Source organism: Notamacropus eugenii, chromosome 3 (assembly GCF_028372415.1).
Source record: "Notamacropus eugenii isolate mMacEug1 chromosome 3, mMacEug1.pri_v2, whole genome shotgun sequence".
NCBI classification, from domain to species: domain Eukaryota; kingdom Metazoa; phylum Chordata; class Mammalia; order Diprotodontia; family Macropodidae; genus Notamacropus; species Notamacropus eugenii.
In genome coordinates, this window is record NC_092874.1 from 458,636,055 (window position 1) to 458,649,152 (window position 13,098).

Here is a 13,098-nt window from a genome sequence, read left to right on the forward strand (position 1 = left end):
TGGGTTCCTGGTCCTTTGACTGTGGTGGTTGGGTTCCTCACAGCCATGGGAAAATAAGGCAGTAGGTCCCAGAGACATACCATAAGAAGAGGAAGAATTGGAAAAACCCAATGAACAAGAAGGAGCATAGAGCATAAATTAGGTTCTTAGATTTTTAAAGGAGCCTTAGACACCATTGAATCTAATCCCCTTATTTTCCATGAGTGAACTAAGGCTCAGACAAAATAAGTGACTTGCTTAGGATCAGACATCTCTGAGGTAGGATTCCAACCCAGATCTCCCTGACTTCAAATCCAGCCCTCCATCTCCAATGACATGGAGAGCCCATGGATTAGAGCTAGGAGCAAACTTACAGGACACATACTGAAGAGAAGTAAAGAATGGCAGGAATTTTATAGTGGAGAATCATGGTTGGGGTCTCAAAGTAAGGCTGTCTGATTGACCTGGGATGTGAGAAGCCAAAGAGTGATTGTGTGTCTTGGGTGTGCAAAATAAAGAAAGTTTTAAACTTTGGAACCTTAAGCCTGTACTAGGAATTTGGGGATACCTCCTATAGCACATAGGATGTCCCATCCTGGTTGACTTCTCAGTATCCATATACCACCTGGTCATGGCTCCAATTTGGTTTCAGTCTGGTTGTATTAGGATCATGGCTGAGAAGAAATGGCTAGTTCATACTTTAAAATGTCCTCATCGAATTGGAAAAAGTAGATGCCCATTGATTGGAAAATGACTAATCAAATTGTGGTAAATGAATGCATGGAATAACCACACCCAAAAAATGATGGTTTGAAGAATTCAAAGTCGTACAGGAGGACTGTGAGTTGATGGAAAATGAGGTTTAACAGAACCAGGAGAAAACAACATACATCGAGACTACAGAACTGAAAAGGAAAGAACATCAAAGATGACAAAATCAAAGCTGACCGGCATAATTATATATACAAAGACTGAGAAATGGCCTCTCTTCGTACATATGCATGTATATTCTCTCCATATATATTTTTGTGTGTATATATAAACTGAGAGGTGTAGGATCAATTCAACAAACATTTATTAAATGTTTTCTCGAGAGAGCACATGTATTAAATGTTTGTTGAATTGATCTCAGACCTCTCCATTTATATTTGAAGCTGACATTAATAGGTCTGTGTATTTGCAAAATCAGCCGTTTGTTGAGCAACATTAAAGTGCCTAATCATGAAACATTCACTTACTAATATCTTCACCTATAAAGACATAATTGGTTAGAAGTAAATTCAGCCACCCTTTTGTTGCCACACATGATCCCTTGTAATATGTACCCAGCTCTTCTTTGTTTCAAGATTAACAAGAACCACACAATTTATTGAAGTAATTATGCATAATGGAAGGAGTCAGGAAGACACGGGTTCAGGTCCCATGTCTGACAATAGCAGTGAGATCCTGGTCAAGAAACTTACTCTCTCTGCGTTCCAGTGGCATCACTTCCAAAATGGAGTAATAATAGTCCCTGATCCAGAGAGTCATTGTGGGGACAAAATGAAATAACATATCAGAAGCATTTTGCTAAATTCAAAGTACTTTATAGATGCTAGCTATTTTTATCAGGACAAGAGAGTATGTCTCTTCTCAAGGCTCTAAGCAATCCTCTCTGTCTCTGCTTGGCACAGAGCATACCTACCTCCCATAGAATGACATCTAGGTAGAAGAAATTTCTCACCGGGAGTTCCCTCCATCAGTGAAATCATAGGGTCTGTTGTAGACATCGTCTTCATCATCATCATCATCATCATCGTCAACATCACCACTGTTGTTTTGTTATTATTATAAAGATTAAGGGTCTTGACCCAGAAGCCACTGATCCACAAGAAAGAAGTCTCTGAATACATTTCACGGGGTCTGTAAACTGGGATACACCTTTATTTGAATATAATAATTTCTTTTGTAATTCTGTGTGTTACATTTTGTGCACTCAACACATTATCCTGAGAAAGATTCCATAGGCTTCACCAGCCAACCAACTGCCTCCATGATACACAAAATGTTAGGAGCCCCAGAGAAGGAAAGATTAGACCATGCTCTAGGAATCTTCCAAGAGACAAATGTCGAGGATGTATAATTGTAATCTCTGTTTTTATAAAACCAAAAGGGAATTACAAATATTATAGGACCATAGGTTCATGGGTTCATGGGTCAGAACTAGAAGGGATCAGAGAGATCATTTCTTTCCATACCCTCATTTTTACATATGAGGAAACTGAGACCCAAGGAAGTAAACTGACTAACCCAAGTTCAGATAAGGGAGTGACCAGCAAAGCCTGGATTCAAACTTGTGTCCTGTGACTCACTACACAAGTCCATCACTATACTGAACCATCTTGATTTATTGAATGGACTCACATCATTTTTTTCTAGCCTTTTTTACAGCAAAGTCCCAATTAGTATAAATCGTGAATTCTGGAAAATTATCATATGATTCAAATTCTCATTGCTCATATTCTAAAAATGAACAGAATTTCAGTTACATCCATAACACTTCCACTGCCTGCCTCCATGTTTGCTGTAACTTATGGCCTACTGTGACATGTGGTATTTAAAAATGGCTACTCCAAGAGGCTTCATTGGCCAATGCCAATCCTTTGACACCTTGGCAAGTGGCATTCCTTGCCTAACTGACCTGGAAGCCAAGGCTACTGCTCCATTAAATAAGTGCCACGTGGCATTTCCCCCTTTTCCTTTGGGGGAATGTTTCCCATAAAGAAAGATTACTTTTTAAAAAATGCTGTAGCCCCTCGTTGAGATTCTCTATTGATAGGGAAGGTCATTGCAGCCTTTCAGGCCCCCTCGGGGTGGGAGCAACGCTGAGGTTTTCATTTCCTTGGGACTCCCTCCAAATGGATTGTACACTGTGTTGGTGCACACATGTAAAAAGGTGACTAATTAAAATTCAAATGTAATGAGATGAAGTTGAGGGTTCCAGCCCCGCCGCCTTTGTTTCAGTCCCTGCATGCTGCCTGAACCTAAACAATGCAACTCTCATCCCGCCTTCTGAATTCAACATGTCTAGCTGAAGAGGAAAGACATCTTTTTCTAATCCATCCCAGAAAAGAAATACAGGCCGTTGGAGTTTTCCAGATTAATTTCTTTATGTTCAGATGGGGTTGAAAGTGAAATCATGCCTTTTTTTTTTTTTTTTTTTTTTGGTTAATTCTCACTGAAACATGCAAATGTGTCTCTATCACCTAGGTAACTATTATGGGACACCCAAACCTCCCAGCCAACCCGTCAGCGGGAAAGTGATTCCCACTGATGCATTGCACAACCTTCCAACGGGCTCCAAGCAGTCAACCCCGAAACGCACCAAGTCCTACAATGATATGCAAAATGCTGGCATAGTGCATGCGGAAAATGACGATGAGGATGACGTCCCTGAAATGAACAGTAGTTTGACAGGTAAAGGGGAAAGCTTCTCTTTCTGGAAGGGAGATGGGGGCTGGGGAGTGGGGCAGGCGAGCTTGGCTCTTTCTTTCTTGGCCATTCCCAGGAGACATCTGGCAGGGATACCAGAGTTCTCAGTCTGACCACATCATTTGGTTTTTTACCAGCTATGCGTTTTTCTCTCCACCTCCTTTTATTCAGTTTCTGTCCTATCTAGCATTTTTTTTAAAGAGGTCTAAAAATATGTGTTGCAGAAGGGGGGTATTGAATAACCTCTATCACCTCTCTTTTCCCTTAAATTCACTACCCATGGATTATCATTTATTATCAGTCATCATCATCATCATCAGTTAGTATTATTGTTATCTATCTCAGAGCTCTCCACAATGCCAGTTGTCTCTTATCAAAAGAATGATAGCGTTCATTTGACAGCTTAACATCGAACTCCACTTTATTGACAAGAACATCTTATCGTTTTGAAGCAAACCACCATGAATGAAGACGGATTATGAGGAAAATTGGAATGGCATATTGGCTCTTAAGTTTTCACCATGCTTAAATATTTCTTAAATATTTTTTAACAGTAGACATTATCCCATCTGTCAACATATGAGGCAGCTGTCTGTCATGGCAGTTGGGTTTGTAATACGACTGTGCTCCCGTTATTTTTGCCATTACATGCTCTGCAGCCCCTCCCCCCCAAAGGGACATATTAGAGCATTAAATAGATTTTATTTTGCCACAAGGGATATTTGAGGGTTGAAGGGAATTGTGGGATAGGTGAGAATGTATAGTTACAAACCAAAGGCTAATAATACAGACATCTGTGTGATTTTTTTTCATGTTTGTCAACTAAATTTCCTGATGATGATATATACCAGTTTGAGTTGGCAAGAGTCAGCAGTACTCAGAGGTATCTGGCATCGTTTTTATGCTTTTGTACTGAGATGAGTTGAATGGTTTTAAACCACTGCTCCACTGGTAGAACCCTTAAACTTTAGGATAAAGAAAACTTTAGCACAAACTTCCTTAGAGGGACCCATTGCTCTGTCAGTGAATATTAGCCCTCATTTTACTGGTGAAGATGGCAAGTCATTTGCTGTTTCTTATCCTATGTATTTCTTGTCCATGTCCATTGATCATTCCACTGTAAAGGCAGGAGAGCGGGGATCTGGGGAGGAAGTCTATAAAGCGTGCCAAAGGCCTTTGTCCAATATGCAATGGGTAGAAGAGGCAAAGAGGCAGATTTAGGCTTAGCACACGGCAGACTTTCTAACAGTTTGTTGTTTAAAACTAGAAAGGACTTCCTCAGGAGGTCACAATTCCCCTGTCACTTGAGGTCTTCAAACAAAGGTTGAATTAACCAATGGTTCACTACATATTTTGTAGAGGGAATTCTTATTTGGGTACATTTGGCCTGGGGTCAGTTAGGTGACACAGCACCAGGCCTAGAGTCTTCCTTACTCATGAAGACGAGTTCAAATCTAGCCTGAGACACTTGCTAACTGTGTGATCCTGAGAAAGTTATTTAACCATGTTTGCCTCAGTTTCTTCATCTGTAAAAAAATGAACTGGAGAAGGAAATGGTATACCACTCCAGTATCTTTGCCAAGAAAATCTCAAATGGGGTCATGAATAGTAGAACACAACTGAAAAATGACTGAACAACAAAACATTTGGCCTGCATGGCCTTTGAGATCTTTGCCACCTCTGAGATTCTCTGACTGACCAGTTCTTTGAACATTCTGTGACTCTCAGCACAGTCCTTGGGCTTCCTGCCGGTTATTCCTTACTCATGCTATACGACTGACCCACATCCTCTTGTTCATGCTTAAGTCATTTCTTGATGATTTCTTTGATAACCACTTCTTACATGCACAAGAATAGGCTGCCCCCTATCCCAACATCACAGGCTCCTTTCCATTGGCTTTACTCACTGTCCCTATGTCTTGCCAAACCAAAACAATCCTCCCTGGCCACTGCTTCCCACATGTGCTGTCTGTTAGACTGGAAGCTCTTTGAGGACAGGGAAGGTCTTGATTTCTATTTGTATCTCCAGTTATTGGCATATAGTGAGTAATTAACAAGTACTTTTTCCTTCCTTCCTTCCTTTCTTCCTTCCTTCCTTCCTTCCTTCCTTCCTTCCTTCCTCATTTCCTTCCTCCCTCACTTCCTCCCTCCCTCCCTCCTTCACTTTCTTCCTTCCTCCCTCCCTTCCTTCCTTCCTTCCTCCCTCCCTCCCTCGCTTCCTTCCTCCCTCATTTCCTTCCTCTCTCACTTCCTTACTCCCTCCCTTCCTTCCTTCCTTCCTTCCTTCCACAAAATAGCTTCCTTGGGGATAAAAGACAATGTAGTACAGTCGATAGGGACCTTGCCTTGGGGTCATGGAGTTTGGAGTTCTAATCCTGATTCAAACTGACTGTTTATCTGTGGGAAATTCTCCACACAGAACCATTCTGTCCAATATGTCTCCACTCTGCCTTTGTATTCTAGTATCAAAGTTATTCTAGATCAAAGGCTAGGATTTGAAAGTCCTAGCAGTTAGGTTCACCATAAGATAGTGCTACAGTTTCATCTCACCAGAAGACTTTGCCTTAGGAGGAGCACAGCTCTTCATCATGGTCTATTTACACTCACCTTGGTGACTGGGAGATGAGATGACCAAGTGCCCCCCAAAGTGATCTTTTTTCCCTTGGGACAAAAATGAAACCAACTCAGCTAAATCTTTTATTCACCTCTCCAAGAAAAACCTGTTGGTCATCTTTCCATTTAACTGCCAAGTCTTTGATTTGCCATTTATAGTAAGACTGTCCCTCTAGATATGATTTACTTATTCCAGTAGATGCCACTGGAGAAGGATCTCAAATTTCTGTGATATGGTTTGATAGCTACATGACTCTTGACCCTGTGACTTCTTTTCCATTGTGTTACCATAGAATTGGAAGGAGGTCTGAGAGATGCTTTGTCTTTTTCAATCTTTCACTCAGCACATTGGCACATAGTAGGTGCTTTATAAATACATGTTGACTTGATTTGATTGTTCATGACCCATGACCCATGACCCATGAACAGAACCCATGGGTCACTGTGGCCAACCTTCCAAGGATGTCCCACTCTCTGGAATTAGCTTAGCTCAGATAGCAGATTGAGCTGGTCATTAGGACCATTTTCAAAGTTAATTCAACATAAAAGGTGTTGGGCTCCTTTGGCAGAGCCCTTATGTGCTATGGTTATCTTGCTGCCATAGCAGAGTCATTGAAGTAGGAGCTCATTAGCAGAGTGGGGCCATTCAGTTTTGTACAACAGAGTTCCTAACCAGCCTTAGCCTTTATCACAGTTTGGTTTGATATTCTGTTTTTCGTGGAACCAATTAAGGAGAAGTAATATGCTCCCTTTAAAGAGTTGGACATGACTGAAAAATGACTACTCGGGTATCTTCATCTCCTTCCTATGTGGAATATCAAATAAACCATCCCCAAATTCAAGGGCACCTCTGGGGATGCCATCAATCTGTCATCACCTGGCATCCAACAACATGCCTGGAGAATGATTAATGCTATACAACTGATGGTGTTTGGGTGTGTTTAAACTCTTCTACAGACATCACATTCATTGCTAGATGTATTTGGGGAAGTTTCACATGGAAGCCATGTTTATCCTCATGTGAAGTCTTAGACATCATCATCATGGCAACTCCATTTTCCAATCTTTCTTTCTGTTACCACTCAAGACAATGAAATACCTAAAGAATGGAAAGAATTATAGGAAAGGACCAGCACCCCAACCAAAGCTTTGTTATCATTGTTTGAAGCATCTACCACACATGAGGTGCTGTGTTAAGCATCAGCAGTACAGATAGCTCTAAAGAGATTATAATCAGATGTCAAAAAAAGACTCATGACCTCAGTAATGCAGAAGGAAATGGGTTTCTTTCAGGCCCCTTTGGACTCCAGAGCCACCTAAAGATCCCAGAGGTGAAGAGACCATAATCAATAATGCTACAGTTAGGTGATAACAGTGAATAGAGTGCTGTATGCTCAGGAAGACCTGAGTTCAGATCTCTCCTCAGACATTTAGAGGCATTTCATAAATACGTGTTTAATTAAACCAAGTGAAAAGTATTTTCAACAGAGATGTTTGGGGACTTCTGGCTCATTGTGTCTGTATATTTTGGTTCTATAATAAAAAAAATACTAACAATTTCATAGGAAATCTGTATCTGGTAAAAATAATGAAATTCCCAATTCATTGATAATTTGAATGATAAGATTCTAATGTATATGAGAGGCAGAGCCTTCAATTTTTAGCTTTTTATTTTCATTCAGAAAGGGGATTGATTAGGGCTTTGTCTGACCTCAAAGGAAGCATTCAAGGTGCTTTAAAATATTTGGATAATTTAAAAGTAATTCAATTGTTGAAAAGATTTTCCATAGGAAATTAAAATCCTCTCTGATGTAACTATCATCTCTGTCTGAATATTCTAGTTGTTACAGCCCTCCTAGGGGAAAAGACAAGGAATAGTCTTCTGAATTTTAATTGGTAAGTGGGATTTTAGAAACAGAGCTGAGTTGTATAACCCCTTCATTTTTTTTTTTCTCTTCTCTAGTATTTTATAGCAAACTAAATCCCTCTTAGATACGGTTAGTCCCCCTGGGGATCTTGAAATGGATACAGTTTGGAGATTAGCAGTTAGAACTGTGCTTTTCTGATAACTCATTTTATACTGTCTCCTGTGTAGCTGTTTTTAATGTGTTTTAATACTCCATACATGGGACTAGCCTTGCTTTGTAAGACATGTTGGTCATTAAAGGATTTAAGTGTCAATCAACAGATCATCCCTCCTTCCTAAAACTAACTTCATCTCAATCAGTGCTGAGCAACTACCCCATTAAATTTTATTTTCCTCATCTGTTGTATCTCTAAGCACCTTACCATAGCTTTCTGTGTATTTCCTCTGTGATACGCTCTGAAGAAGGGTACAGGGGCCCTTTCTTTTGATCTTTGGTCACCTGTCAGAAAATTATTCCTTTGTACAATCTGGAGTCTGAATGTGGCCCATGCAGGTAGGTAGGTAGGCAGGTAAGTAGGTAGGTAGGCAGGTAGGTAGGTAGGCAGGTAGGTAGGCAGGTAGGTAGAGAACTGACCTTGAAGTGAGGAAGGCTTGGATTGGAGCCCTGCCTCTGATGCACACTGGCTCTGTGACCCAAAGGAGACATTATTTGACCTCTCCAAAACTAAGTTGCAAAGAAGGTGCTGACCTCCATGGGGCCAAGATAGTTTTCTCACCTGGGAGTTCCCAACACAATCAAATGACTGCTTCTTTCCTTATCCCTATTGTAAGGTTACCTAGAAATAGGTTGGAGGGAGAAGAAACAGATAATAACAAGTCTTTTTTTTTCCTTTAATTCATGCACTTCTTGGCACAAAAGTAAATGCTTGTTGATTGATTGAATAATGACTTGGAAAATCAGCGTAGTATGGTGGATACGGCACTGGATGTGGCAAGAAATCTGAGACAGAAGTCCTGTCTCAAGTAATTACCACCTGGGTGACCCTGGGAAAGTCACTCAAGAATCTTTGAGCCTCAGTCCCTTCTTCTGTAAAGCTGGGAGAGCAATGGCACTTTCATGGGGTCATCATGAGGTTCAAATGAGATGAGATATAAAGTAAATCATAAACCTTTTAAAGCACTCTACAAATATGGGCTTGGGGCAACTAGGTGGCTCAAGGGCAGAGTACCAGACCTACAATCTTCCTGAGTTCAAATCTGGCCTCAGACACTTGCTCGCTGGGTGACCCTGGGCAAGTCACTTCATCCTGTTTGCCTCAGTTTCCTTATCTGTAAAATGAGCTGGAGAAGGAAATAGCAAACCACTCCAGTATCAATGCCAAGAAAACCCAAACTGGGGTCATGAAGAGTCAGGCACTGAAATGAAATCATCAATAACAACCACAAAATATTGGCCATTACCATTATTCTCAGGATACTGGCATTATTTGCATCAGACTCTGAGGGTCTTCCCCTCCCAGATTGATTTTTTTTTCAGGTTAAAGGGGCCATCCCTTGTCTCATTTCTTAAAGAGGCTTATTCACTGAATGGGCTTTGCCTCCCTCAAAGTGAGAACCTGAAAAGGCCTTAGCCTAAAAGGTCCAGCTTCTCTCATTACATCCTGAGCCATCTCCAGTCATCCTGATGGCTACTGGATCCAGATAACTTTGGAGGAGAAAGTGAGGCTGTTGACCTTGCACAGCACCCCCTCCCTCAAATCAAAGTCCACTGCAAGTCATGTCATCATCTCCCTGATATCACGATCCTTTTCCAAAAGGACAAACACAACCAATTACAGTACCAGGAGAATATGTAAAGTAACATTTGGATACTTGGTAGTTTAGAAGGTGAGGATCCATGCATCATCCCACCCACTTAGAAGTAATTACCTTTGTTAGATAATAACACTTATTAAATTGGATCACTCAATCTAGACTGAATAAATAGAGCCAGTAAACTTCCTTTCATTTGAGAGAGTTGGTTGTGCCATAAAGACTTTGTGTAAAAGGAAAGAAACTATCTCAGAACCAGATGGAAATGCTAAGTGTTTGGATAGATAGAAAAGATTAGGGTCTTACCAAGTAATCAGGCACCCTGGGGCAATCAGAGAAAGGATAAGAGCTACTGCAGAAAATGAGAGTATAGAGGAAAGCCTTGACCAGATCGCCATTTTTTGAGAAGACCCAAGCTGACACCAAGTCTTGAGAAAAGGTCGGCTCTTACCCCAATTTACTCTGTAGGTACAGGTCTATTCATATATGCTAAAATATAATACTCAGACCTTTCCAGAAACTTGAATATTGGTCTCCTCCATAAAGAGACCAGAAGGCCCAAACTCTACCTAATTAATGTTAGCAATTTCCCTCACTGGAGGCTCAGAGGAATTCTGATTGGATTCCCAACTTTTTCTCTCGAATAAACTACCTAACATTTTAAGGAACCAAGTGGACCAAATAAGGGCCATGAAAACTCTGTTTTCTTAAAATGAACAAATTATTGTAAATAAATGTAAGTCTTGAGGGCAGAAGCTATTTTTGTCTTCATATACACCACACGGTAATTTGGTTCCCTCTTCCCTCACCTCTGTCTTTTTTTTTGGTTCCTGTGATTTCATCACAGTACCATCCTCTACCAAAACTGATCGAAACTTTCTCTTCAAGTTGTCATTTCTGGGATTTTCCAAGTATATCACATCATCTACAAAAGAGATAGTTTTATCACCTCATTTCCCATTCTGATTCGAACTGTTTCTTTTTCCTCCCTTATTATTATTGCTAGGATTTCTAATATATTATTGAATAATGTTGGTGACAGTGGACATCTTTATTTCACAACCAACCTGACAGGGAAGGCTACTAGCTTGTCCTCATTTCAAATTCTGCTTGCTGATGGTTTTAGGTAAATGCTTTTTATCAACTTAAGGAAAAATCCTTTTATGCCTATATTTTCAAGTGTTTTTAACAGAAATGAGTACTATAAGCTTTATCAAAGACTTTTGTTTTATTTCTTAAGTTAAGAATAATTTTTTGAAGAGTTATCATCAGAGAAGGTTGGCTGGAGCCCCTGAGATCAAGTGACTTATTCTGTGTCATTTGGTCAGTGTTACAAAGGCAAGACTTGAAGCCAGGTCTTTGGGATTTCTGTTCACCATACCATGCTGCCTCTCACAGATATAAAAGATCCAATAGATACTTGATTTGAATTAAATTGAACTGAATTTGATATTATTCCCAGACCACAAAATTAGTCATTTGATCCAACTGCTGCTTGGTACAACATACTAGACAAATGATAAATCAGCTTTTGCTTAAGGGCCTCTATGAAAAGCAACCGGTCCTTTGAGTGGCCACCCTTCCCCCACTGGAGAGCTATGAATAAAAAGAAGTCTTTCCTTGGCTCAAACCTACATTTGCCTCTTTATAAATCATGATGGCTTACTCAGACAAGAAGGCAACAAGACTTGTTGCCTCAGAGGACTATATTATAAAATAAGTCCTAACATTTCTGGCATGATAAGGGCCTAGAATTTCAAAGGAAAAAGGGGTCCTAGCAACCACCTAGTGCAACAGCTTCATTTTATGAATAAAGAAATGATGGGCCAGCATGGTCAAATAATTTGCTGAGGGTCACAGAGGTAATGAAATAGAAGAGCTATGATTGGAACCCAGGTCTCTCTTTGCTCTAAAATCAGTGCATGTAGTCATCTGCCTTCTGCAGAAGTAGCTGGTGATACAGACTTCCTTCAAAAGGAAGCTTTGAAGTTGACTCATTGAAATGCCATCTGCATAGTTTTCTCCTGTTTGTATTGGCCATCAGAATTCATAAGATAGTCTTTCCTTCTGGCCAATATCTACTAAAAATATTTAAATGAGCTAATACAAACAGTGGCTGGTGAGGGCATTACGTTAGTGCTTTCTTTCCTTTTCTTTTCATCCTGTTTTCAAAAGCAACTTTTTTCCTCCAAAAAAAATCTTTTGACTTAGAAAGTTCAAGCATGTGGAAGCCCAAAGCAGCTGGGGGTCATGTTTTGCTGGGATATTTTGCTTCAGAGTCTTTGGAATTTGAGTTATGAAGGTGCTTCTTCTTTTGCTTTCAACTAACCAAGTTTTGAGAGAGATATCGGAGCTGAATATATTTTCCAACATCTTCCCTTTTAAAGGAGTCAATCTGATGGATCGTTTTGATGCCTTCTGCCAAATCAAATCTAAGTCAGTCAGGCAGTCAACAAAGCTTTTATTAAGCTTTAAGTGCCCAGAACTGTTTTAAGCAATGAAACCAGAGTGGTTCTATTTTCATTTATAGAAAATATCTAATGTGAAACTAGAATTCTTGGCCTTTAAGGGAGGCGTGGCATTTATAACTATAGAAGGGATAGGGGTCAGTTTTGGTTAGGATGTATCTGTAGTGGAGCATTTGGTTCTAGACATCTTGTTTTGGGAATAACATTAGTAAGTCTTGGAGAGCATCCAAAGGAAGGTAGTCAGGGTGGTTCATGACATGAGTGTTGGTTGAAAGGACTGGGATTGCTTAGCTTAGAAAAGCAAAAATGTGATAGTTGTCTTCAACTCACTCATTCTGTTTGGTCCTCGAGTACAATAGGTAGAAGTTACAGAGACAGATTTAGAATTGAAGAGAGGGAAAACTCTTACATAATAATTTAATTAACTACCTGATTGAGAACCTGAATCCTGTGCTGCCTTAGGAGATGTAAGTCCTCCTTCAATGGAAGGCTTTATGCAATGGCTAGGAAGGCCGCCCGTGGGGTAGATTGTAAAAAATATGGGTTGGGCTACATGGTCTCTGAGGAGCCTCCCGCCGTTGAGCCTCTGTGATTCCAAATGCAATTTCTCTTACCCTGTTTCTTTTTTTGTCCGTTCCACAGATTCTGGAGAACAAGACGAGCACAATCCCCACAGTACAAGAGAGACAACCTTGCCATCTGTGAATAGTAGCATCACCCCTGTTCCCATCACGGAACCATCTCAGAAGCTCCCTCAATACCTACCTCTTTGTGCAGAGGAAAACTTAGGTCCTCTACCTGAAAACTGGGAGATGGCCTATACCGAAAATGGAGAAGTCTATTTTATAGAGTAAAGTATACTCCCCTTTCTTCTCTGTATGTGTGTGT

General features: G+C 40.3%; 1 protein-coding gene across 24 annotated transcripts in view; it reads left to right on the forward strand.

Annotated features, from left to right (window-relative positions):
• The window catches only part of MAGI1 (membrane associated guanylate kinase, WW and PDZ domain containing 1), a 703,366-nt gene that overhangs the window by 566,417 nt on the left and 123,851 nt on the right, over window positions 1–13,098 (forward strand). For all 24 annotated transcript variants that reach the window (XM_072598734.1, XM_072598737.1, XM_072598738.1 and 21 more), the window contains 2 exons: window positions 3,229–3,435; window positions 12,853–13,060. In XM_072598734.1, the coding sequence (XP_072454835.1) occupies window positions 3,229–3,435; window positions 12,853–13,060 (415 nt within the window). The remainder of the gene's footprint in view (window positions 1–3,228; window positions 3,436–12,852; window positions 13,061–13,098) is intronic.